This window comes from Melanerpes formicivorus, unplaced genomic scaffold, assembly GCF_026170545.1.
Source record: "Melanerpes formicivorus ecotype bairdi unplaced genomic scaffold, bMelFor1.0.p_v2 SCAF_121, whole genome shotgun sequence".
Classification (NCBI taxonomy): domain Eukaryota; kingdom Metazoa; phylum Chordata; class Aves; order Piciformes; family Picidae; genus Melanerpes; species Melanerpes formicivorus.
Genome location: NW_027142473.1, coordinates 288040 through 313827, shown reverse-complemented (window position 1 = coordinate 313827; position 25788 = coordinate 288040). Strand labels below are relative to the sequence as shown.

Genomic DNA, 25788 nt, shown 5'->3' with positions numbered 1-25788 from the left:
AATTTTCAAGCCCTATTCTTAAGCAGTATCAACACCTATAAAGGTCTGTGGGGTGGGTGCCAGGATGAAGGTGCCAGGCTCTTTTCAGTGGTGCCCAGTGGAAGGACAAGGAGCAATGGGTACCAGCTAGAGGAGGCTTCATTTCAACCCAAGGAGACACTTCTCTATGGTGAGGTTGACCAAACCCTGCAGCAGGCTGCCCAGAGAGGTTGTGGAGTCTCCTGCTCTGGAGCCTTTCCAACCCCACCTGGATGTGTTCCTGGGTGCCCTGCTCTGGCAGGGCTTGGGCTGGATGGTGTCCAGAGATCCCTTCCAAGCTCTCTGTGATTCTGTGTGCTGTAACCACAGTGCCTGCTGCGTGTGGCTGTGGCAGAGCTGGCAGTTGCTCTGTGCTGCCCAGTGAAGTGCTTGCTGAAGTGCACAGTGCTTTCATTGCTGAATTTGAAATGTCATTCTTGATTTAAAGGCTGAGGGAAATACTGCTGGTGGCTAGTGCCAACATCAAAACACCAACCATGAGTGTTCCTGTGTTCAATACCAAGAAAGCTCTCAAGAAGGTGAAGCAGCTCAAGAAACAGCTCACAAGGGTGTGCTTAGCTGAGGTGAGCCTCCTCCTGAGGAGTATCTTTTGAGGGGCTGCAGAGCAAACATTTCAGCTTTGTGGCAGTTCCCAGGTTTGAAGGCTTACCTGCAGACACAAGAGCAGAGGGTCCTTTCTTTTCACCTCTTGCATACTGAACCTGTAAGATCTCCTGGGACCTGGGGCAGTGGAAGCAATCACAGTTAGTGCATTGGACTCCAGTCTAACATGCAAAGCCTCATCTTAGACTACAAACTATAGAGCATAAAGGAAAGGCAAGAATTTAGTTACAGCAGCACTGTAATGGCAGGAGGGTTGAAGCTGGCTGTCACAGCCTCCTTTGGCTTTCTCTCAAGCCCCTGGTCAGTCTCTAGAGTGTTCAGTCTCTGAGACAGGCTCACCTGACAGTGACTGGCACAGCAGGGATCTTTCTGTTTGACCCCACCCCTGCCTTATCTCATAGAAGTGGCTCTGCTCAGGACAAGCAGAACCTGTGGCTCTGGAGACTCCATGTATTGAATTGTGATGTATTCTGTGCTCCTTCTTCCTAGGACTGCCTGGGGCTTCCTGGGCTTCCCTGGGCCCTCCTGCAGGTCCTGTCCTGTCAGCAGGGGGCTGAAAGCAGCAAGGACAGAGTTAAGAGTCAGTTCTGTGCTGAAATGTAAAACAAATGTACAAATAACTAGACAAAAGTGTACAGAGAAGTACACAAAATGTACAGGATTTACAGTGGTTACAACAGGGAACAGCACAAGGACCAGGGGAGGCTGCCAGCTTCTCCCTCCCTGCCTCCCCTTCCCCCTCCCCGTACAAAGGGGACAAGAGACAGAAGCAGAGAAGTTAACAGCAGTCACAACAAAAGCAGTGTAGCCAAGGTCAAGCAGAAGCAAGTTAGGATCTGCCTGCCCCAGGAAGCAAGAGAGAGATTGTTTTGGTACAAGCAGTTGAAGTCCTTAGCTCTGCAGCGGGGCTGTGTGGAGCCAGCTTTACTTGCCTTTCTGCACCCAGTAGTGATTCAGTTGCAGTTTCACTGCTTCCTCTTCAAGATCTGTGAAAAGTTTGTAAAGGCATAGCCCAAATCCCACAACAGCATGGGGTGGCAGGGAATAAATGAAGGTCTTTGTCAAAGGAGTAAAGCTCCTGCCTGGGGCCTCTGTAGGTCCTGCAGAAGGTGGAGATCGAGGAGTCGCTGCGCCTGAAGTGCGAGCAGGACAGGCATCGCCTCTGCACGGTCCGCTTCCAGTTCCTGCCCCACCACTGCTACCGGGAGGAGAAGTGTGTGAAGCCCAGGCAGATCTTGCACTTCATGGAGACCAGGTGAGTCTGCTCCCAGGCAGTTCAGTGTGTGCCCTTCTCTTGCCTTTCCCTGGGCTCTGGGTCACTGTGTGCTGCTCATTCCTGCTGCTGTGGCTCCCAGAGCAGCAGCTCCCGTGCATGTGCTTGCAGAGAGGCATCTGCACAGCTGCTCTTCGTGTCCTGAATGAAGCCCTGCCTCTGGGGGGATTCTCCCAGTGCAAGTTTAGCTGGTCAGGCACCTGTAGAAGAGCTACATAAACAACTTCTCATCCCTTATCTTTGCATGCTTAAACCAGCTTGTCAGCAGGAGGAAGGTTTGGATAGTTCATGCTCTCACTGAACAAAACCAAACCTGAATTTCCTTTAGTATTAGAGAAAACAAATCAGAAAAGGCTGGCTGCCTTTCCCCCTCTGCTTCCTGCCCCATGGCTGGCCACATTTGTGCTGTTACTAATAGAGCATTCAGGGATAAGTGGCTGGTAAAAGCTGTTTTTTGCAGAGAGGTACCCTGGGCCAGGTAGGCACAAGCTGAGCTGCTTTATCAGCAGCTGTGCATGTGCTTGGTGATTTACAAACCCAGCCCAGTGGTAATCCATCTCTCCTGGAGGGCAGTTGATCTGCAGCTTTTGTCTGGCTGAGCTCATAGTTCTGAGCTTTGGAAGCATAGCAGCACCTGTGGTGGTAAGAGTGCCCATCCCAATGTTCTGATATCTACAGGGAGGGAAAGTGGGGGGAAGAGAACCTCTTTGCCTTATCCTGGAAGTACTTCTGTCCCCAGCAGAGAATGTGTCCTGGTGTGAGCTGACCGACTTCACTTTCTGACGGCTCCAAATCCCCTGCTGTGCTGCTGAGCTCTGACACTCTGGGCTGCTGCTTCTTTCAGGTTCTTTAAGTTGTTTCTGGAAGCAATTAAAAAGAAGAGTGCCAAGATGGAGGCCTTCACTGCAGTCAGTGCTCGGAGGGCAACTCACAAAGATGCAGACAGTGACCAAGACAAGGTACAGAAAAGCACTGCCCGAGGAGTGCCTCACTCCCTTTATTTGTGTTTGAGAGCCATGCTTTTCCTGTGAACAGGAGATGTGTGGAGACTGAGTTGCTGCTCTGTGTGCATAAACTGTTTGCATTCTCCTGAGATCCACAAGGAAATGAAGGTGCATGAAATCCTGATTCACTTCAGACTGTGCTCAAAGGATGCCTCTTGATTTTAGCTTCAGGGAGATGAAAGCATAGCACAGTTGGCTCCCCAGAATCACACACACAGAACACATTCAGTTGGAAGAGACCCCCAAGCTCATCCAGGCCAAGCCTCCACCCAGCACTGCAGCTCAGCACCACACCATGGCCCTGAGCTCCACAGCTGCTGGCACACCCCCAGGGATGGGCACTGCAGCACTGCCCTGGGGAGCCTCTGCCAAGCTCTCAGATCCCTTCCAGGGCAGAAAGATTTCCTGAGCTCCAGCCTGAGCCTCCCCTGGGGCAGCTTGGAACCATTGCCTCTGCTCTTGTCCCTTGCCACCAAGGAGCAGAGGCTGTGCCCCCTCCTCACTCCAACCTCCCTGCAGGGAGCTGTAGAGAGCAAGGAGGTCTCCCTCAGCCTCCTCTTCTCCAGCCTGAACACCCCCAGCTCCCTCAGCCCCTCCTCTAGCCCAGGGGCTCCAGGCCCTTCTCCAGCCTCACTGCCCTGCTCTGGACAGGCTCCAGCCCCTCAGTGTCCTTCCTGCAGGGAGGGCCCAGAGCTGAGCACAGCACTCCAGGTGTGGCCTGCCCAGTGCTGAGCACAGGGGGGTGGTCACCTCCTGTCCCTGCTGCCCCCCCTGCTTCTGCCCCAAGCCAGGAGGCCATTGGCTCTCTTGGCCCCCTGGGCACTGCTGGCTCCTGCTCAGTGACTGCCAACCAACACCCCCAGCTCCCTCTCTGAGTTGCAGCTTTCCAACCACTCATCCCCAGGTCTGTAGCTCCCCATGGGGTTGTTGTGGCCCAGGTGCAGGACCTGGCCCTTGGCCTTGTTGAACTTCACCCAATGAGCCATGACCCATGGGTCTGACCTGTCCAGGTAAAGCTTCCCTACCCTCTAGCAGGTGGACACAGCCACCAGCTTGGTGTCAGCTACAGGCTATTGAGGGTGCCTCAGTGTCCTCATTCAGACCACAGGGATGTTAGAGAGTCTCTGTCCTGCTGTGGCAGTTGTGAAGACTGTTGGGAAGATCCTGCTTCCAGTGAAAGGCTTTTGCATGTTCCCTGTGCCACTGCTGTCCCACCAGGGGCTGTCCCATCACCAGCTGGCAGCTGATGTTCCCCTTCCTTCCTGTTACAGCTGCCACGAGTTTCTCTCTGCCTGATAGCAGTGGGCTGAGAGAAATGAATTCACTCTTACAGGTCCAGCATGGAGCAAGGGACTGGTAAATGCCAAATGTTTGGCTAAAGCCTGTTGATGCTTCCTAGCAGTCAGCCTGATTATCTCCTCTGTCCTGTGTTTCTAGGTACAGACCCTTCAGGAAGCTCCAGCAGAGGAAGAAGAGAACATTGTTGATGCAGAACCTGATGAAGGTGATGGTGATGCTACAGAAGCCAAATGGAGGAAGAAGCAGGAAGAGGAGGTAATGAGTTTAGAGGAGCCCAGCACTGCACTTTTGTTCCCAGTTTACTCTGCCTTGGTTTTAGTTCAGGAGGAGTGGCCTCCGGAGCTGGGCGATGGGGTCAGGGAGCACTGCAGTGCCCCAGAAATCCATGAGGAATTAGTTGGGGACCTGCTGAGCCACTTGGACACTCACAAGTCCATGGGGCCAGATGGGATCCATCCTAGGGTGCTGAGAGAGCTGGCAGATGAGCTGCCAAGCCACTCTCCATCATTTTCCTCCAGTCCTGGCTCACTGGTGAGGTCCCAGGTGACTGAAACTGGCCAAGGTGGTCCCCATCCACAAGAAGGGTCGGATGGAGGAACCTGGAAACTCCAGGCCTGGCAGCCTGACCTCAGTGCCAGGGAAAGTGATGGAGCAGATTATCCTGGGGGCAATAACTGCACCTGAAGGATGGCCAAGGGCTCAGGTCCAGCCAGCATGGATTTAGGAGGGGCAGGTCCTGCCTCTCCAACCTGATCTCCTTCTATGATCAGGTGACTGCCTGGTGGATGTGGGGCAGGCTGTGGATGTGGTCTGCCTGGACTTCAGCAAGGCCTTTGACACCATCCCCCACAGCAAACTGCTGGCCAAGCTGTCAGCCCCTGGCTTGGACAGCAGCTCTCTGAGCTGGGTTAGGAACTGGCTGGAGGCTGAGCCCAGAGAGTGGTGGTGAATGGTGCCACAGCCAGCTGGCAGCCAGGCACCAGTGGTGTCCCCCAGGGATCAATGCTGGGCCTCATCCTCTTTAACATCTTCATTGATGATCTGGATGAGGGCATTGAGTCAGTCATCAGCAAATGTGCAGATGACACCAAGCTGGGAGCAGATGTTGGTCAGTTGGAGGGCTGAAGGGCTCTGCAGAGGGACCTTGACTGACTGGACAGATGGGCAGAGGCCAACAGGATGGCATTCAACAACTCCAAGGGCCAGGTGCTGCACTTTGGCCACAGCAATCCCATGCAGAGCTACAGGCTGGGGTCAGAGTGGCTGAGAGCTGCCAAACAGAGAGGGACCTGGGGGTGCTGATTGACAGCTGCCTGAACATGAGCCTGCAGTGTGCCCAGGTGGCCAAGAAGGCCAATGGCATCCTGGCCTGCATCAGGAACAGGCCAGCAGGAGCAGGGAGGTCATTGTGCCCTGTGCTCAGCACTGCTTAGGCCACACCTTGAGTCCTGTGTCCAGCTCTGGGCTCCTCAGTTTAGGAAGGAGGTTGACTTGCTGGAAGGTGTCCAGAGAAGGGCAATGAAGTTGGTGAGGGGTTTGGAGCACAGCCCTGTGAGGAGAGGCTGAGGGAGCTGGGGTTGTTTAGCCTGGAGAAGAGGAGGCTCAGGGGAGACCTCATTGCTCTCTACAACTCCCTGAAGGGAGGTTGTAGCCAGGTGGGGGTTGGTCTCTTCTCCCAGGCAGCCAGCACCAGAACAAGGGGACACAGTCTCAAGCTGTGCCAGGGGAGGTTCAGGCTGGAGGTGAGGAGAAAGTTCTTCACTGAGAGAGTGATTGGCTGCTGGAATGTGCTGCCCAGGGAGGTGGTGGAGTCCCCATCCCTGGAGGTGTTCAAGAGGGGATTGGATGTGGCACTTGGTGCCATGGTCAGTCATGAGGTCTGTGGTGACAGGTTGGACTCGATGATCCTCGAGGTCTCTTCCAACCTTGGCAACACTGTGATGCTGTGATACTGTGATAGATGCCTGCCAGTCACTGCTTTTGCTGTGCTTCTTAATAAACATTCTCCATAGCCCTGCATGTTCCTCCAGGCCCCGGTGGTAGGTGGTTGTAATTTAATCAAGAGGTTAAATCCTCATTGAGAATCCCATCATCAGTTGGATTATGGGAAGAGCTTTTCTGGGGAGAGACAACTAAATTCTGCTGCAGTGTCCCAGGCTGTGCTGCAGTGTCCCAGGCTGTGCTGGGTACCAGTGGCAATGTTATGGGCTGCTGTGACCAATCTGGGAGCAATTCCCTCACTGCAAGAGTGGTCAGGTATTGGAACAGGATGCCCAGGGAGGTGCTGGAGTCACTATCTCTGAAGGTCTTCAGGGGCTCTGGACAACCTGATGTAGTTGAGGATGCCCCTGCTGACTGCAGAGGGGGTTGGAGTGGATGACCTTTGGAGGTCTCTTCCAATCCAAACCACTCTGATTCTATAAAATGTGGACATGGCACTTGGAGAAATGGCTTAGTGGTCATGGTGGTGTTAGGTGGATGGTTGGACTCGATGGTCTTGGAGGGCATTTCCAGCCTTGCTGATTCTGTGGTAAGCAGCAGAGACTGCCCTGGGTCTGTTGTGTTGCTTGCTGTGCAACAGAAGCACTTTCACCGTGTCGTGGCAGAGAGGCTTGCAGCTCGTGGACAGCAGTGTCCGTGGTCTGCTCTGCGTCGGTAAGTGTCCTGGCTCAGGTGAACACAACATGATTTCTCTGCAGGTTGATTATGAGAGCGAAGAAGAGAAAGAAGAAGAAAACATGGATGAGAATCTGGAAGGTGAAGAGGCTGAGGTGGAAGAAGAAGAGAGGCCTCCTGAAGCCAAAGATGAGAGCGCGGCGGCTGGCGCGGCACAGCCCCTGCCCCTGGCCTCTCAGGCCAGAAGGGAGAGAGATCACTGGGCTCAGTCTGCAGAGCTGCGAGTGAAAGCTGTGCTGGAGAGCCACCCCTCCATCCAGGGCTACAGCTTTGACACTGAGAATGACCTGTGGTGTGAGGTGAGGTCAGGTGGGGCCTGCAGGCCGCTTGCAGGTTGCTCCATAACAAATGGAGCTTGGCGCTGTGCTGCTGCTGCTCCCTCTGGGCTGTCCCCGGTGATCACAGAGCAGGGGCAGCACAGAGTGCCTCTTGGCATCATGTTCAAGGAACTGGCAGAACCTCTGATGAAACTGAGCTTTAAAAGCAGCAGTGGGACAGGTGTGTTGTGGTTTCATCTAGAAATGTGTGGTGCTCTTAGATGTGTAGAGTGGTTTAGGTTGGAAGGGACCTTGAAGATCATCTAGTTCTTGATGAATGGAAGTGATTTAAAGAGTCTAAACATCTCAAAAGCCAACCAACCAAAGCAGCAGGTTCTGGGCAGGTTTATTGTGGCCTGCATTAGGAATAGTGTGGCCAGCAGGAGCAGGGAGGTCATAGTGCCCCTGTACACTGCACTGGTTAGGCCACACCTTGAGTCCTGTGTCCAGTTCTGGGCTCCTCAGTTTAAGAAAGACATCGAAACACTTGAAGGTGTCCAGAGAAGGGCAACAAGGCTGGGGAGAGGCCTTGGGCACAGCCCTGTGAGGAGAGGCTGAGGGAGCTGGGGTTGTTTAGCCTGGAGAAGAGGAGGCTCAGGGGTGACCTCATTGCCCTCTACAACTACCTGAAGGGAGGTTGTAGCCAGGAAGGGGTTGGCCTCTTCTCCCAGGCAACCAGCACCAGAACAAGGGGACACAGTCTCAAGCTGTGCCAGGGGAGGTTTAGACTCGAGGTGAGGAGGAAGTTCTTCACCGAGCGAGTCATTCGTCATTGGAATGTACTGCCCAGGGAGGTGGTGGAGTCCCCATCCCTGGAGGTGTTCAAGAGGGGATTGGATGTGGCACTTGGTGCCATGGTCTGGTCATGAGGTCTGTGTTGATAGGTTGGACTCGATGATCCTCGAGGTCCTTTCCAGCCTAAGTGATACTGTGACACTGTAATCTTTCAATAGGTGATGCAACACTGTGCAGCTCTTGAGGAACAGAAGTGATGGCTGGACTGGTGAAAGAGGCTAAGCATCTTAAAAACCAACCAACCAAAAAAACCCCTAACAAACACAAGCCCAGCTCCACTCCCCTCAGAATCAGCCCCCCAAGCCCCCCGGTCTGGGAGTTCAGAGGTGTTAAAAGCAGTGTGGAGGGGTGGTGCCGGGGTGCAGCGTTCACACAGCGTCACTCAGCTCTCACCCCGGGCAGGGGCTGCTGTAGTTCCATTGTCTGCTTTTGGCAGGCTGGTTACTGACCTGCTTCTGTTGGGTTTCTCCTCAGGTCTCCCTGAGACTGCCCCTGCTGCAGGTGTACTTCGACCTGAGCTCGCTGCTGGCCTCGCTGGCGCGGAGCACCGTCATTCACGAAGTGAAGGGCATCACGCGCTGCCTGCTGCAGGAGGGCACCTCCCGGCACGGAGAGAGGGAGCTCGTCCTCCACACAGAGGGCATAAACCTTTCAGAGCTCTTCAGATACTCTGATGTATGTAGTGGACTTCTAATCCTGAAGCTGAGTCAGCTTTTCTTGTTCCATTTCAGTTCAGCAGGGCTGATGTGGAGCCTTTGCAGCTCTAAGCCTGCCCTCTGCCCCTTTTTTACCCCCAGATGTGTTCAGAGCTGGGTTGAGCCTTTTCTCAAGGGCTGCTGGCAAACCAGGCTTTGTGCAGCAGCCTGTGGTCTAAGGACAGATCATGTCACAGCAGGCTTCCAGCTGTCTCTGATGCTCCTTGAGGGAGTTCTCCATCTGAATGATTGCAGTACTGGGAGGTGAACAGCTCTGTTATGCCATCCAGCCCCTAAGTCTGCAACACAGGAGTGGTTCAAGCTAAATCTTCTTTACTGCTTCTGCTGGAAGCTCTTCCTGGCTGAGGACCACTGGGCACTCATTCTGCTGCTTAGAACACTCTGAGCACGTTCCTCTGCTGCTCAGGATGGGTTCTGAGTTTGCTTTTTCTGATTTCAGGTCATTCTCTCCTGTGCTGAGCTTCGATTGCAGTTCTTACCATGGATATCATGCTGTGATCACTACCTTAGACCCCAGAATAAGTTTTGGCTGTGTTTGAGCTAGTGCCTGATTGTTCTGTACCTGCTGGTGCTGCTTATGAATAATGGAGAGCAAGAGCTGGCTGAGTTTAGCTTCAGTTACTCGGAGATGCAGAGTGCCAGCTGCCCTCACCTGTATCCATGGCTTTCTTTGCTTTCAGATTTTAGACCTGAACAGACTTTACTCCAATGATATCCATGCCATGGCCAAGAACTATGGGATTGAGACTGCCCTGAGGGTCATCATAAAGGAAATTAAGGATGTGTTTGCTGTGTATGGTAAGGTTCCTTGGGATTTTTAAAGCCACTCTTTAATGTCATTCAGGTGGGAGAAGCCAGCCACAGGACTGCACAGCCCTGGTACTGCAGGACCACCACACACACACGTGTGGCTGCTGCTTGCACCTTGCCATCAGTTAATCGTTATCACAGAATGGGCTGGGTTGGAAGGGACCTCCAGAGCTCATCCAGTCCAACCCCCCTGCAGACCTGTCCAGCCTCACCTTGGATATCTCCAGGGCTGGAGCCTCAATCCCCTCCCTGGGCAGCCTGTTGCAGTGTTCCAGCAGCCTCCTGGGGCAGAACTTGTTCCTAAGGTCCAGTCTGAATCTCCTCTAGTTTGGGAGTGTGCCTTCTGTGAAGGCTGTTAGTTAATTGTTAGGTTCCATCTAATCAGCAGAAAATTCAGAAGACAAGGTTGAGTTTCTCCCCCCTGCAGGGAGCTTTTCAGGTTTATTTCTTTCTTGCAAGCTGTAAGGTATAGACTTCTGAGGGAGGTAGCTAACTGTTGGCCCTGAGGATAGGATTCATCCTGCCTCACTGTAGCTGTTTAATGATGGGAGGCTGGGCTCCCCTTGTAGCTGAGGCTTTATGTCTTTCCCTGCCCTGTGTGACTGCTCTCTGCAGAGATGAATTGGGGAGTCCAGCAGCTAGCCTAGGGAAGTGCCTGACCTCACAGGTATGTTGGATGTGCCTTCAGGGAGCTAGGTCTTGCTGCTGAAAAGGGGGAAGCTTAAGGCAGTGGGAATTGGAGCAGTGATACCAAACAGATCTCTGCCCTCTGGCAGCCCAGAAAGGTCTGCCCCAGGAAGTGCCAGGTACGCACTGACTGCTGATGGTGATCACCCATGGCACTGCCCCCACTGCTCCTGACAAACCAGTGCTTGCTCCTTTTAGCCCAGGCAGGCCCTTCTGTGGGTGCTTAATGTGCTGCACAGAGAAGGGCCCCAGAGCTGGAGCAGGGCTCATGAGAACAAGCTGAGGGAACTGAGCTTGTTTAGTGTGGGGAAGAGGAGGCTGAGGAAGACCTCATTGCTCTTTACAGCTCCTGAAAAGAGGCTGCAGTGGGGCTGGTGTTGGTCTCTTCTCCCTATCTCAGGTGATCCAATAAGAGGAAATGGCCTGAAGTTGTGCCAGGGGAGGGTTAGGTTGGAGGTGAGGAAACATTTCATTGCTGCAAGAGTGGTCAGGGACTGGCAGAGGCTGCCCAGGGAGGTGGTGGAGTCCCCGTGCCTGGAGGTGTTCCAGAACCCTGTGGCCATGGCACCTGTGACCATGGTGGTGTTGGGTTGGTGCTTGGACTGGATGAGCTTAGAGGCCTTTTCCAGCCCAAAGAGTTCTGTGAAAACACCAGAACCTCTCTGCCCCCAGTGTCCAGCTAAAGCAGAGCAGCAGGGGAGGGGCTGGAGCTCCATCCTCAGGAGGGGTGTGTGTGATCCTCTGTGTGCACCGAGACCACCCCCCCCGAGGAGTCGCTGCAGAGAAGCTGCTGCCACGCAGCACGCCTGGCACCAAGGCCTCCTGGAGAGGTGGTGCTGGCTGTTCCGGTGGGCTCTGCCTCCCCTGGGTGCCTGAGGGAAGCAGCTGTGCACAGCCACAGGCGGTGCAGGGGCTCAGGGAGGAGCTGGCAGTTGCTGGAGGGCTGCTTGCCTTGCAGGCATCGCGGTGGACCCGCGGCACCTCTCGCTGGTGGCCGATTACATGTGCTTCGAGGGCTGCTACCGGCCCCTCAGCCGCCTCGGCATCCAGTCCAGCGCCTCCCCCCTGCAGCAGATGACCTTTGAAACCAGCTACAAGTTCCTGAAGGAGGCAACAATGATGGGTGAGTGGCAGGGCTGGGTGAGTGGCAGGGCTGGGTGAGTGGCAGGGCTGGGTGAGTGGCAGGGCTGGGTGAGTGGCAGGGGTGGGTGAGTGGCAGGGGTGGGTGAGAGACAGGGATGGCTGAGTGAGAGGGGTGGGTGAGTGAGAGGGGTGGGTGAGTGGCAGGGGTGGGTGAGTGGCAGGGGTGGGTGAGAGGCAGGGGTGGGTGAGAGGCAGGGGTGGGTGAGAGGCAGGGGTGGGAGAGTGGCAGGGGTGGGAGAGTGGCAGGGGTGGGAGAGTGAGAGGGGTGGGTGAGTGAGAGGGGTGGGAGAGTGAGAGGGGTGGGTGAGTGAGAGGGGTGGGTGAGTGAGAGGGGTGGGTGAGTGGCAGGGGTGGGTGAGTGGCAGGGGTGGGTGAGAGGCAGGGGTGGGTGAGAGGCAGGGGTGGGTGAGAGGCAGGGGTGGGAGAGTGGCAGGGGTGGGAGAGTGGCAGGGGTGGGAGAGTGAGAGGGGTGGGTGAGTGAGAGGGGTGGGTGAGTGGCAGGGGTGGGTGAGAGACAGGGGTGGGTGAGTGGCAGGGGTGGGTGAGTGGCAGGGGTGGGTGAGTGGCAGGGGTGGGTGAGAGGCAGGGAGGGGTGAGTGGCAGGGGTGGGAGAGTGGCAGGGGTGGGAGAGTGGCAGGGGTGGGTGAGAGACAGGGGTGGGTGAGTGGCAGGGGTGGGTGAGTGGCAGGGGTGGGTGAGTGGCAGGGGTGGGTGAGTGGCAGGGAGGGGTGAGTGGCAGGGGTGGCTGAGTGGCAGGGGTGGGTGAGTGAGTGCCAGAGGGCTTGCTGCAGCCTTTCACAGCTGCTTGCTCTTCTCAGGGCTGGCCAGGGTGCATGGCTGCCTGGGGAAGAGATGCCAGAGGCTGGCACTGTAATTCAAGTCTTGCCTGGCAAAGTGTTCCACGTGTTTCTAGTTAACTTCTGCCAGCTGGGGTGAAGGCAGCTCCTCTGGGGGGCCTGGGACTCCTTCCTTTGAGAGTGAGATAGGCATTTGTGTAAACAAGCCTTAGGAGTCCCTAGAGCAAAGCCTTGCAGCAGGTCACTCCATCTGCCTTTTGCTGCCTTTGCCACTGACATTGTCAGCTCTGCTTTGATCTCCTGTGTGCAGAGCTCTCACATTTCCACCTCTTCTCTAACCCCACTACTCAGAATGTTATTGTCAGATCAGTCCTCTTGCAGCTTGGGCTCTGGTTCTCTTCTGCTTCCTTTGTTTCCCTGGAACACAGACAGTGTGTCAGGTTCATTTGCCTAGTGGTAGGTTTCTGGGGCCATGGGAGATGCTCAGGGCTGTCTGTTGTGGCCTCTGGCTGCTGCTCTGGAAGGTGCAGAGGTGACCTGGCTGCATGGATCATTTGCAGTGGCACCACACTCACATCTCCATGCAGGGGCTGTACCCACCAGGCTTGTGCATTAACCCTGGCTGTAGACAGTTTGCTTCATCTCATGCTTTGGACTCTGTGCCAAGAGGCCTGGCTCCTGCCCCTTGCCAGCTGCATGGTGCTGTGCTGCTCCTGTGCTCCCTCTGCTGCCTTACACGTGGGAAAAGCAGCTCTCAACCTCAGCTCTTCAGCTAGAACCTGAAACTGCTTTGCACAGATGTTAGAGAGCCTTTTATCACTGAATTCTGTTGTGTTCCTGCTGCCTTCCTGATTTCCTGGGAAATCTGGGGTTTCATGAGTAACACTGGTTCCAGTGGATCTGGGAATCAGAAAGGCAGAGGGTAAGTCTGGGCTGAAGTTGCCTAGAAGAGGGAGCTTTGTGCCCAGCTGTGCTCCCTCTCTCTGCATTTACCTTCTGCACACTGACTTAGAAATGGGTAGAATGTGGATCTGATTGTGGGCAGTGCTGTGATTAAAAGCAGGAAGAGCATCCTGGCAGAGGGCACAGAGAGCTGGCAGGGAAGCTGCACTGGGTGCAAGGGGAGGCAGTTACTGATTTCACCACGATGGAAACCAAAGCCACAAAGGTGGCTTGCAGCACTCTGGGTCTGCTTTGCTTTAATGGGGCTGATACTTGAGAGTCACTGCAGGTGCCCTCTGTACCCTGAGAGAGCAGTCACAGAGTCAGTGCCAGGGGGCAGCCCAGCAATGCCTTTGCCTGGCTGCTCCCAGCATGGCTCTGTGACCAGGAGCAAACAGGACACTTGAGGTCAGTGACCTCACCCAGGAGCTCCTTTCCCCTCAGCTGATACAGTGAAGGCTGAGCTGTAGCTGAGGTGGGAGCCACAAGCACTGCAGTGCTCTGCAGTGTGCTGTGGTGCAGCTCCAGGTCAGTGCATTGTGCTCAGCAGAGTAAGGAAGAGCCAAATTCCAGGTTCCTGTAGTTAGGATGAATGAAAGACAACCTGGATGCCTATAAAAGGGTGAAAGCAAAGCAGCTGATGTCATCTGGAGAGCTTCCAGTTTGCTGTGACACCATTTTGCTGCAGTGAGTAAGCACAGGCTCAAAGGAATTCATGGAATGTCTCTCCAGTGGAAAATTCCCTGAGGATTTGAAATGCACTTCAGAAGGGTTCCCTCCAAAGAAGGCAGAAGGCAGAACTGAGAAGGGGCTCTCTGGGGCTTTGCCTCCTGCAGTCTGTGTGCTCAGCAGGATGTGTTCCCCAGGAGGGCAAACCTGTGGTCTCCCAACAATCAGGACACATTGGCTGCTCCTGCTGAGCAGGGAGAGCTCAGTCATGTGTGGCCCAGTTCCTTGCTTGCCCAGAAGGGCTGGGCTGAGGGAGCAGTGGCTGCAGGAGCTGTGGGCAGCTGCAGGCTGCTGCTCCCAGCAGTACAAACCAGTCTCAAGAGCAGGTGGCAGTGCCCTTCTGAAATGGGCTGGGGCTCCCCTAGGGGGCTTCTGGGGGAGACCAAACTGCTGCCTCTGCAGCTCTGGCCTTTGAGAAACCCTGGAATGGGTTGTGCAGGGAGGTGGTTGGGGCCCTGTCCCTGGAGGTGTTTAAGCCCAGGCTGGATGAGGCTCTGTCCAGCCTGATCTAGTGTGGGGTGTCCCTGCCCATGGCAGGGGGGTTGGAACTAGATGATCCTTGTGGTCCCTTCCAACCCTGAATGAAACTATGGAACTATGAAACCTGTGGAAGCATCCTGATGGGATTTTGTCTGGATTGTGTTGCAGGAGCCCATGATGAACTGAGATCCCCTTCTGCTTGCCTGGTGGTTGGAAAGGTTGTTAAAGGAGGCACTGGCTTGTTTGACCTGAAGCAGCCCCTCAGGTAGAGCCTGGGTGCAACTGCAGGGCTGTGGCTGCAGTGCTCCTCGTGAGATGCCTGTGCTCTGCAGCTCTGCAGCTCTGCAGCAGGGGCACACACTGTGTCCCCTTCCCTCAGCCCAGCAGCTTTGTTCATCTGCACACTTGGTGGGCTCATGGATCTGATGGGACTGCCTGCACCTGTAGGAGCTGTGCTGCAGCCCAGAGCAGCATTTGTCTACTGTTCATCAATGTAAAGAAAGAGATGTTTGATTTACAGAGGAGAGAACAGGAAAGGAGCAGATCAAGGAGGGCACCTGGGGCTCAAACAGGTGGGGCAGAAGCCCACCCAGCTGGGCAGTGCCAGCTGCCACACCATTGTTAGGTGACAAACCTGTACTGCTCTGGCAGCCAGAGCCCAGGGCTGTAGCTGGGCAGCACTGTGCTGAGCTTCTGTCAGTGCCTGAGGCACAGCTGCTGCTGCTGCTGCTGGGGGCACTGCTGTGGCTTCAGCACTGCATTTGCCTGTCCTGCTGCATCAGTGACTAACAGTCATGTGTCTGTGGGACAACTGAGACATTTCTTCACCAGCCAGTGCTGGAATTCAGAGTTTCCCTGGTTTCTGCAGGCACTGTGGGACAGGTCTCTGGCATCTGCTAACCATTCATTCCTGAAGTGGCAACATCAGCTGCTGGGAGAGTGGCTTCACAAGAGCCTCCTGCTGCAGTCACTAAAGCAGAATTTGCCAACTCTTTTTGCTTACCTTTGCTGTATCAAAGAGGATATTTAATAAAGGACACTGCAGAGACACTCTGAGGCCTTGCTGTGTGGCTGTTACCCAGGGGACTTTGTTCTGCAGCCAGCAGCTGTCCCTGTAGCTGATGGACCTGGCTGAGAGCTGTCACTCTTCAGACACCAGACTTTGATCTTAATCAGAATGCAGTGCTCAGAAGCAGCTAAAACACTCTGAGCATTGCTCCCTACCATCCAGGCAGCTTTGCTAAGAGGTTTTGGTCACTGATCACTCTTTAGTGCTCCCTTGAAGCTAATGGCAAAGGGCCAGAGCTCACTTAGCCAGCAGGGGAGCTGCTTCCAGTGGAGCTGCACTGAAGAGAGTCAGATCAGGCAGTGGGAGGCCTTGGCTTGGGCTGGTGAAAGAGGATCTTGATGGGCTCCGTTCTGCCTCAGCCCCTCAGCACTGGGTCAGATGTAGTGGTGCTGAGACTTAGCAAATGCATTAGTTGGGTAGGCCTGCAGCATGCAGGAAAGGTTTCCTTGTGTCCTTCTCCAGCCTTAGCAGCTGCTGTGTGTTTGCTTTAAAAGCCTCTGCTCTGTGAACATCCAGGGAAGGGTTGGGTGCAGTTTCACAAATGGTTAGCTGGGAAGGAGCAAGGCTGATAAGAGAGTTGTGAGTTCAGGCTGCAAGCTCTGCTGCCACAGACCATTTGCTGAGAAGGAGCCCCAAGAGGTATTCACAGCCCTGCAGTGAGGAGCATCTTTGCCACATCTGTCTGGAGCTGTGCTGTGCTGCAGTTCTGGGAAGAGCTTGACCTGAGTAACTCAAGTCTCCAAGTGCTCATGTCATAGAACCACAGAATGCTTTGGCTGGAAGGGACCTTCAAGGTCACAGAATCACCAAGGCTGGAAGAGACCTCAAAGCTCATCAAGTCCAAGCTGTCACCACAGACCTCATGACTAGACCATGGCACCAAGTGCCACATCCAATCCCCTCTGGAACACCTCCAGGGATGGGGACTCCACCACCTCCCTGGGCAGCTCATTCCAGTGGCCAACGACTCTCTCAGTGAAGAACTTTCTCCTCACCTCCAGCCTAAAATCATCCAGTTCCAGCCCCCTGCCATGGGCAGGGACACCTTCCACCAGCCCAGGTTGCTCAAGGCCTCATCCAGCCTGGCCTTGAACCATTGCAGGGAGGGGACATCCACAACCTCCCTGGGCAACCTGTGCCAGCCTCTCACCACCCTCACCGGTGAGGCATTTCTTTCCTACTCTCCAGTCTCAGTCTGCCTTGTTTCAATTTGAAGCTCTTACTCTCATCCTGTCACTTCACTACCTGATAAAGAGTCCCTCCCCAGCTCTCCTGTAGCCCCCTTCAGCTACTGGAAGGCTGCTCTAAGGTCTCCCTGGAGCCTTCTCCAGGCTGCACAGCCCCAACTCTCCCAGCCTGTCCCCAGAGGGGAGGTTCTCCAGCCTCTGATCATCTGTGAGGCCTCCTCTGGACCAGCTCAGGCAGTACTGGATGCAGTATTCCAGGTCTCTGACCATGTGATGGTAGTGAATGGTCAGAGCTATGGAGCCATGAAGTAGAAGGGATCTCACTGGCCTTTGGCACAAGATCTCCACATACAGATTGCCTCTGCAGTGTGCAGTGAATGCTGTGCTGCAGCTGAGCAGGGCCTGAGGCTCCCAAGCAGCTTCACCTCCTTCTCTGGACACTGGCTTGAGCTCCTCCTGCTGTCTGAAGCTCCTGGGGCCAGTGTTGGCTGTAGCAACCCTCCTGGCAGGCTTCCTTCTGCAAGTGGTCCTGTGTGGTGGGGGGCAGCAGGCAGCCAGCATGCTTCAGACAAGAAGGGCTGTGGGTGCTGAATGAGCAGGGCAGTGCCTGCAGGTATCACTGGGCCTTGTTCTGAGCAGAGCTGCCCAGGGGCCTGTGCTTTGCTCCACACCACCGTGTCACTTTGCTGCTCCTGGCTGCCTGCAGGAGGCTGTGCTGAGTGGTGAGCATTCAGAGGGTGCTTAGTGCTGCTCCCAGGCCAACACTGAGAATTCCTTAATGGAAGTGTGCAGACAATGTGCTCTGCCTGTGGCAGGAGGACCCGACCTCCTCTTTCCGTTTTGAGTTGCCCCAACACAAGAAGGACATCAGACTGTTGGAGTGAGTCCAGAGGAGGCCACAAAGATGCTCAGAGGCTGGAGAACCTCTACTATGGGGAGAGGCTGGGAGAATTGGGGCCACTCAGGATGAAGAAGAGAAGGCTCTGGGGACACTTTCCAGAACGTGAAGGGGCTCCAGGAGAGCTGGGGAGGGACTCTGGACAAGGGCTGGGAGTGCCAGGATGAGGAACAATGGATTGGAGCTGGGAGAGGAGAGATTGAGAGTGGAGAAGAGGAAGACATTCTTGGCAGTGAGGGTGGTGAGACTCTGGCACAGGCTGCCCAGGGAGGCTGTGGCTGCCTCCTGCCTGGAGGTGCTCAGGGCCAGGCTGGGTGAGGCCTGGAGCAGCCTGTGCTGGTGGGAGGTGTCCCTGCCCATGGCAGGGGGCTGGATCTGGGTCATCTTCAAGGTCCCTTCCAACCCAAACCATTCTGTGATTCTATGAAACCTGTTCAGATGTGTACTGAGGAAACTGCCACTGCAGGAAAGCTTCTAAAGCATCAGATCTCACCTCAGGAGAATGCAGAAATGCCTGCTCCTGTTCATGGAGAGAAGTGACAGGAGAGAGGGACAGGGGAGAGTCCCTGTCAGCAAGGCTGGGGAGCAGTGCTCAGGGTAAAACTGGGCTTGGTCTATGGTGTGAAGGAGGAGAAGCTGAGGGAGCAATCACCCAGTCCATTACACGAGCAGCTTGCTGTGGGAATCATCTGAAGTGCCTTTTCAGGCAGGAGCAGTTTGCTCTGCTTCAGATGCAGAAAGCTGAGGCAGAGGAAGCCTGCTGTGCCCCATGGCAGGCAGCCTGGGCTCCTTGCCCCCCTGCAGCACGTGCCCTTGTGCACCTTCTGTGTTCCCACTGTGGGTCCTGCCCTGGCACCCACTGCTGCTGCTGCCCAGGGAGCTGCCTGTCCCCAAGCACAGCCTGGAGGAGACTGCCCTGGTGGGTGGGGCTCTGGACTTGAAATGCTGTCGAGCAGACAGGTGGAATCGGTTTGGGCACACAGGACCCCGGGGAGTTGGCAGCAGCTCTGATCCTTGCAGAGCAGAAGGCTGAGAGGCCAGAGGGATGAGCCTTCCACGTGTGAGAATGCAAACACCTCAGCAGGATGGGAGTTTGTAACTGGGGCTGGATTGCTCTTGCTTCTCTGTGGTTTGTGTTGCTCCCCTGGAGGCAGACCAAACCCAAAGGTGAGTGAAGGACCACGCTGGATGGCACTGAGAGCTCCCCATGGAGCTCATGCCTGCTTTCTGCATGATGCCTTTAAGCACACACTGTCCACAAGTTTTCCTTCACATCCCTTTGCCAGCCCTGTGCCAGTTCTCAGCAATAACACAAACCTGATCCTGAGCAGCCAAACCTTCTGCTGCTGTCCCCTGCTCTGTGTGCACTGCATTTCCATTTGCAGCTGACTTGCAAGTCAGATGCAGTGCTGGCAGCTGGCCCTGGGAGCCGTCCCTGCTCACACTGATCTGCTGTGCTGTAGCCTGCAAAGGGGCCCTTAGACTGAAACCGTGGGAGGGGTGAGAGCAGCAAAGGTAACTTCCAGAACTGCCTGCTTGCTAGGTGCCAGCTGCCAACAGTGGCAAAGGGTCTGTCTAAAGGTGGTAAGGCGGAGTGAAGGTGCAGCCGGGAGTGGGCTGGCAGCCTGTGCAGGGGCAAGAGCTGGGGCAAGAGCTGGGGCAAGAGGCTTGTTTCACGATGGACTAGAAGAACTTGGAGTCATTCAGCCAGAATTCAGCACTGATCACTGTTTTCCAGTCCTGCCTGTGGGGTTTGTCTTGCTTGTGTAGCCCAGAACAGCCTCTCCCTGATGCAGAACTGTTCTGCATGCCAGGGCTAGCAACCCCTCCGGGAGCAGCGGCCACGGGGGGTCAGTGGTGTCTCACAGCAGCTGTGCTCTGGTCTGATGAGCCCAGCAGAAGGCCTGCTCCTCTTGGTGAGTGTTACAGAAGTGGGGAATCAGGCAGGCAGATGGGGCCAAACAGCAATGAGTGCTTCCTTCAGCTCACAGGCGAAGCAGGGAGCGGAAATGTTTGGATTGCTGGGTGCCTGCTGCCGTGGTCTGTGCAGGGCAGGAACCGAGCAGGGGCCACAGCGCAGCTCTGAGAGGTGCTTGGGTGTTTGGAGCCTTCTGGACAAACCATTGGGAGCCTCCCAGTATCAGCTGAAAGCTGGAAGCTGCTGAGGAGTTGGGCACGGGCGTGTGACAGCCAGAGACACTTGGCAGCAGGTCAGGCTGTGGTGAGCAGACCCTGCTCCCAGGGGTGGGTTGGGTCAGACAGGAGAATTTGTGCACATCACCCAAAGGGTTGAGATCCAAGAAGTGCTTTGAAGGAGTTAGTGCTGAATGTCTTTATCCTGGGGGCATCTGAAGGCTGGGGTCTGTAGGCGTGAAGGTGACCACTGCAGTAGGTGACAGTGACATCTCCCTACCCCAGCTTGCCACATAGCTGTGATGGCCAGAAGGGAGCAGTGGAGACTTTGTGCATCTTCAGTCCCTCCTTTTATTTGCTGTTCATATCCCTGCTGCTTCCCTCTGAGGACCCCCAGGCTTGGTTTTGTACATAAAACAACAACCAAATAACAGCAACAACATAAGGACATGGAGCACCTGCTTTGGGCCCTCTGCAGTGCCCTGAGGGGCTTCAAACCCACCTCCTGAGTGCCCAAACCACAACCCACAGCAGGGAAACTTCTGTTTTCCTGCTCTGCAGCTCGCTGCTGCTGCTGGGAGTAATGTGCTGTTTGTAGGGATAAGGGAGGCAGGAGGTCAGCTCCCTCTCAGAGCAAGCAAGGGGGAGCTGGGGCTGTCTTGCAAGACCAGGGAGAGCTTTCTTGCAGTGTTTGTGCAGCCTCCTCCAGAAGAGCAGAGAGAATTCCTGCCTCAGAACGGGGTTGGAGCTTTCTGCTTCCCAGGGTCCAAGGCATTGCTGTGACAGGCAGGGGCTGTGAGTCCCTCAGGCAAGCTTCTGCCAGGAATGAGCACTCACCCCCGGGGCAGGCAGCTGCCAGCTCCTCCTGCACAGCCTTGCTGTATCTGGAGTGGCCCTGCAGTGTGGGTTTGGTGAGGCCTGAGAGCCTTCTCTCAGGGGCAGGTGACCACTGGTGCTGCAACACCCAAGCCTGGATGCTGAGCTTGGAGGTGTCTGGGGTTCTCAGAGCACTGCAGGGCGAGAAACCAAGGCCCCACATTGCAGCAGTGGCTGCAGGGCAAGGGGCAGCTCAGCAGTGGCTCTCAGGAGTGCCAGGGTGATCAGTGGGGCAGGGCTGAGCTGAGCCTGTCACCAGCCCCAGCCCCACAGCCTGCTCCTGCTCCAGTCCCAGCGGCTGCCACAGCACCAGGATGAAGCAAGCTGCTGGTTAATGGCATCTGACCCTTTCCTGGCTGAGATCCCTGCAGCCAGCTGACTCCAAACTGCCTGTGAGGTCTGGCGCTGGTCACAGCTTTCCCTCTTTCCAGGGCCCAGCTCTGCCAGCCTCAGGGAGACAAAGCATCCTCGGCAGGGCTGGCGGGGCTGTGCCTGCTCTGCAGTGACCCTGCTGGGCATGGAGCATCGTGCAGTGCTGTGCCGGGAAAGGAGTGAGCAAGAGTGGGGAGGGGGGGAGTGAGCAAAGAGTGAGCAAGGAGGCAGCAGGGAGTGAGGGTGGAGCATGAGGGCCAGCTGCAGGAACTGCAGGGCTACATTATTAATGCATTAAAACCGAGAGGGCAAGGAGAGCAGAGCCTCTGCTGACAGCACAACAGCTCTGCAGAAGAATCCCAGGGCTGTGCCTTGGACAGAAGTCAATGCCCTGTAAAGCTCTTTAACTCTGGCTCTGCTTTCTGTTAGCTCCACTTCCTCAGCCTGGGAGCCTGGACTGTTTCTGGGAGAAACAGCATTTGAGATGTGCTGAGACCCAAGAGGCTTTTGAGTGTAAGCAGTGCTACAGACCAGGGCAGTGCCCTCAGCCCCTGGCAGGAATCAGCTGTGGCTAAGGTGATCTGCTTTAATTTGGGGTAAAGATACAGAGCCTCATTTTCAACAAGAGTGAGACCCTGTTACTGCTCTTTCCTTGCACAAACATCAACTTCAGCAGGCTGCCCAGGGAGGCTGTGGCTGCCTCCTCCCTGGAGGTGTTGAAGGCCAGGCTGGATGAGGCCTGGAGCAGCCTGTGCTGGTGGGAGGTGTCCCTGGCCATGGCAGGGGGCTGGAGCTGGATGAGCTTTGAGATTCCTTCCAACTGAACCCATTCTGTGAATCTGCGAAGCCTTACAGGTCCAGTCCAAGCCCCCTGCAGTAAGCAGGGAGATGTTTTAGCAGAGCAGGTTGCTCAAAGCACTCTCCAATCAGACCTGGCATGTTTCCAGGGATGGAGCATCTGCTGCTGCTCTGAGCAGCCAGTCCCACCCTGGGTTTGTTACAGGCTGGTTTACAGTGAAGCTGGAGCAGCTCCCAGCTCCCAGTGAGCGACAGGGTAAAGCTGAGTGGTTACAGCAGATGTTGTCAGTGCTCACGAGCTCTGGGCTCTGTTCCCAGCTCAGCTGCAGATGTCTCATGATCTCAGATCCCATCACTGCTCCATGCACAGGGGAGGCTGGCTGCTGATGTACTTCTTCCTTAGCACAAGCTCCTTGCAGCATCCTGTGAGATATGCCAGCAGAAGCCACCTCTCCTAACTAAGGGTTCCCCCCCCCCAGTTTCCTGACTGCTCTTGCTTTGCATTTCTGCTTTGCTGCTGCACCAAGGGTACTCACTGCTGGCTCTGAAGGCCTGGTGCTGTGCTCACTGGCACTCCTCACTCAGCTCTTGCCTCGGCACCCTGCAACACAGTCAACCTCCTGCTGTGTGCTCAGGGGGGCCAGATAAGATGGATAGGCAGGAAGCAGCCTGTCCAAGCTGTGCTGGTTGTCTTCTGTTAAAGACAGAACAGGCCATAAGCACTTCTGCTTTCATCATGCCTCAATCCTGTGCTGCACTGCTCCAAGCAAGAGAGAACATTTCCTGGTACAGAAGCTCTTCAGCCAGCTGCTGTCCACAGGAAGTCCTCAAAACTCCCCAGACCCCAAGACAATCTAAGGAAGACCTGGATCTTGGGGTCCTTCTGCCTCCTGGCTGCTTGCCTTGGCTGTTCCATTTCAGGTCAGCTCAGAGAGCCTCCAGGATGTGTGATGCTGTTCCTGCAAACCTGGGGAGCATGGCAGAGGACTTGGGCAGCTTTTGGGGTCTCCACAGATTAGTGTCCCGCAGACTGCAGTCCTCTGCTGTGCTCTGCCGAGGAGAGCAGCCTGTTGGGGAAGCAAGCAGTGCATCCAAACACAGCTTCCATCTGCCAGATAAGGCTCTTCTGGGAGAGGGAGGTGCAGAGACACACTGAGGAAGTTTAACTCACTTCCCAGGGCTCATTCATGTTTTACAGCCATTTTCTTCTCACACTAAACCTTTCAAAAGAAAGAATTCCCTGGAAGCCACCTAGCCCCTAAGGGAGAGGACCAGGAGGATCTTGTAAGGTTTCCTTAGTCACTAGCTTAGATCTCTGGCAGCTCCACCAGCCCTACCTATGCCCACTGCTGCTCTTGGCCTTGCCTTGCAGGATGCTGCCCTAGAAAACCTCTCTGTTCTTTCCCAGCTGATGACTCTGTGTGGGTGTGGAAAGCCCCAGGGCAGAAAGCACCCAGCTGCCGGAGCCGGGGCAGGGACACTGTCTTTGGGGCTGTCTACAGGGTGATGACTTGGAGCCTGGCTGCTGCATGCAGCGTTCCCAGGGGGTACTCTGCTGCAGACTGAGCATGTGTATGTGGTAACCATGCCCCCAGGGGCAAGGCAGTTATGGGGCCAATGTCTCAGGGGGTTGAGGCCTCAAGAATGTCTTTTGAAAGAGGAAGTTTCTTGCTGTGATGGTTGCTGTTAGGGACTTCTGCAGGTGAGCTCAGATCAGTAAAGTGAACTGCAAATGTGTTGCCTTTCAGAACTCTTGGGGCATTGAATAGCCTCAGATTAACAATATCTGGGATTATTAATACTAAAAATAAGGAAACTCCTCATTAAATGAGTAGTAAAGATCTGGGAAGATGGCAAAAGGCACAGCTGAATGGATAGGAGGTAAGAGTCTGGGTCTCTGATCAGCCAGCCAGGGGATTTCTCTTCAGTGGAAAGATGGAAATCATAGAATTATCAGGGTTGGAAGGGACCTCAAGGATCAGCCAGTTCCAACCCCCCTGCTAGATCAGGTTGCTCACAGCCACATCCAGCCTGGCTGAAACGCCTCCAGGCATGAGGCTTCCACCACCTCCCTGGGCAACCTCTGCCAGGCTCTCACCACCCTCATGGGGAAGAATTTCTTCCTGACATCTAATCTGAAGTTCCCCTCCTCTAGCTTGGCTCCATGGCCATGTGTCTTTGACACCCCAAAAGATGAAACCACCCAGCTGGTTTGTAGCTGTGAGTGTGGCAGAGCTGGGCTGTGTCCTGGGCCACTGCTGTGACCACCAGCCTCCTGCTGACACCTGACCACGAGGTTCTGCTATGCGTTGCCTTCCCAAGCCGCCTCACCCTGGCCACCCACCTTGTGACTTCTGGCTTGGTGGGAGCTGCCAGCAAGGTGCCCTTCCCAGGCACAGGGGCTTCTTCCTGCATGGCAAATCTGTTGATGTAGATTGGAATGGCAAATGCTGGCATGGCCCCTGATCAAGCTCGGGGTACACTGTCAGGAGGGGAGAAAGTTGGCATCCACCTTCTCCATGCCCCCCCACCCTTGCAGGCTGGGCACAGAGTCCACCTGGCTCTTTGAAGTGGCCAAGTCTTCAGCCCTCAGCCTGTGGGGAGAGTTAATAATGAATTGCTGGAGCAGAGTGCCAGACCTTGAGGTGAGGTTTTACTGTCAGGGAAAAATCCATCCCTGGGATTGGCTTTGGAAGCCTCCGAGCAGGATGGTGGTCAGCACGGCTCTGCTGTTCTGCATCTCACTGGCCAGAGAGGGGAGAACAAAGGCTGGAGAACCCTGACTGCAATGTCCTGAATTGCCAGTGTCCCTCCACCCTGGTACCTCTCTGCCTTCTTTAGTCTCCACCTTGAAGAATTTATGGCTGTATCCCTGTCCTTCCCACCACCTCTCACCCTACCCATGACCAAGGCATCACCCTCCGTTTCTCTCCAGGCTGCAAGCAGAAGTGGTGGGGAGCAGGCGTGGATGTCTCCAATGACAGCCCAAGGGTGGCTTCTGCCAGGTGCCAGTCTTGAAGTGTCAGAGTGCTGAGCTCTCAGGAGCCCCCTGAGGATAGTGATGTGCTGTTTGTACAGTGCCCTCAAACCCTTTTCCTCCTGGCTGTCAGAAGAGGCTCCTGCTGCTTCCTCCCCCCTCCTGCCTGCTTTAAAATGACTTCATTTTGAGTCGGCAGTGCAGCTGCCCTCTGTCAGCAGAAGCACAGCAGGCTGCCTGGAATGTGCAGATGTGTGGTGACACAGATGTGTGACCACACACAGCATGCATCCCTTCAGCTGTTGATGAAAGACTGAGATGCAAACAATATCCCTGACGAGCAGATCGGAAGTGTTGGATTCTTTGCTCCACAGTCTCACAGTATCACTTGGGTTGGAAAGGACCTCGAGGATCATCGAGTCCAACCTATCAACACAGACCCCATGACTAGAGCATGGCATCAACACAGACCCCATGACTAGACCATGGCATCAACACAGACCCCGTGACTAGACCAGCTGTGGTCGAGCTGTGCCGCTGAAAGTGTGCCTACAGTTGTGCACCCAAGTGCAGACAAACAGACTCAGTCCAGCCAGTAAGGAAGCAGTGAACTGCAGCAGTCTCTGCAGGGCAAGGATCCATGCAAATAACCTCCCTGGAATCTGCCTGAACAGCTGTAGGTGGAATTGCTGTGGCACTGCAGGTGCATTTGTGGTGCCTCTGCCAGGCTGTGAAGGAGCAGATATGGAGCCCCTGCAGAGCCCCCAGGGCACTTCACAGCCATCTGTCTCTATATCCCACTCGGCAGCAGGCAGAGCAAGGCTTTGCTCACAGAAACTAACACTGCAGCTTTGCTGGCTCTTGCAAGGGTGAAACACCAGAGCCCTGAGTTGGAAAAGACACATCCCAGTGATGGAAAGTGATGGGAACTGTGATTTATCAAGAGATCCAACCATTGCAGCTGGGAAGTTTGCCGAGGGTGGAGAACAAGGCCATCCAACCACCAAGGCTGAGAGAAAAACCACACAGCAGTACTTTTCTCAAACACCTTTTTGCCTGAGAGTTCAACACCACCACAGCCCTGGGCTAAACTTAATCATTTACTACCTAGCAGGAGAGTCCCTCTCGTGTCAGCTTTCAGTGGAAAAGCCTGCGGAGTGTGGGCTGG

The 25788-nt window shown here is 55.2% G+C and overlaps 1 protein-coding gene across 4 annotated transcripts in view; it reads left to right on the top strand.

The window, feature by feature from the left end:
- Nucleotides 1-15366, top strand: part of POLR1A (RNA polymerase I subunit A) — a 51638-nt gene extending 36272 nt beyond the window's left edge. For all 4 annotated transcript variants that reach the window (XM_068167688.1, XM_068167687.1, XM_068167690.1 and 1 more), the window contains 9 exons: nt 467-602; nt 1740-1897; nt 2760-2874; nt 4357-4473; nt 6918-7193; nt 8481-8681; nt 9403-9520; nt 11178-11342; nt 14479-15366. In XM_068167688.1, coding sequence (XP_068023789.1) covers nt 467-602; nt 1740-1897; nt 2760-2874; nt 4357-4473; nt 6918-7193; nt 8481-8681; nt 9403-9520; nt 11178-11342; nt 14479-14579 — 1387 coding nt within the window. In that variant the 3' untranslated portion in view covers nt 14580-15366. The remainder of the gene's footprint in view (nt 1-466; nt 603-1739; nt 1898-2759; nt 2875-4356; nt 4474-6917; nt 7194-8480; nt 8682-9402; nt 9521-11177; nt 11343-14478) is intronic.
- The last annotated feature ends 10422 nt before the right edge of the window (nt 15367-25788 follow it).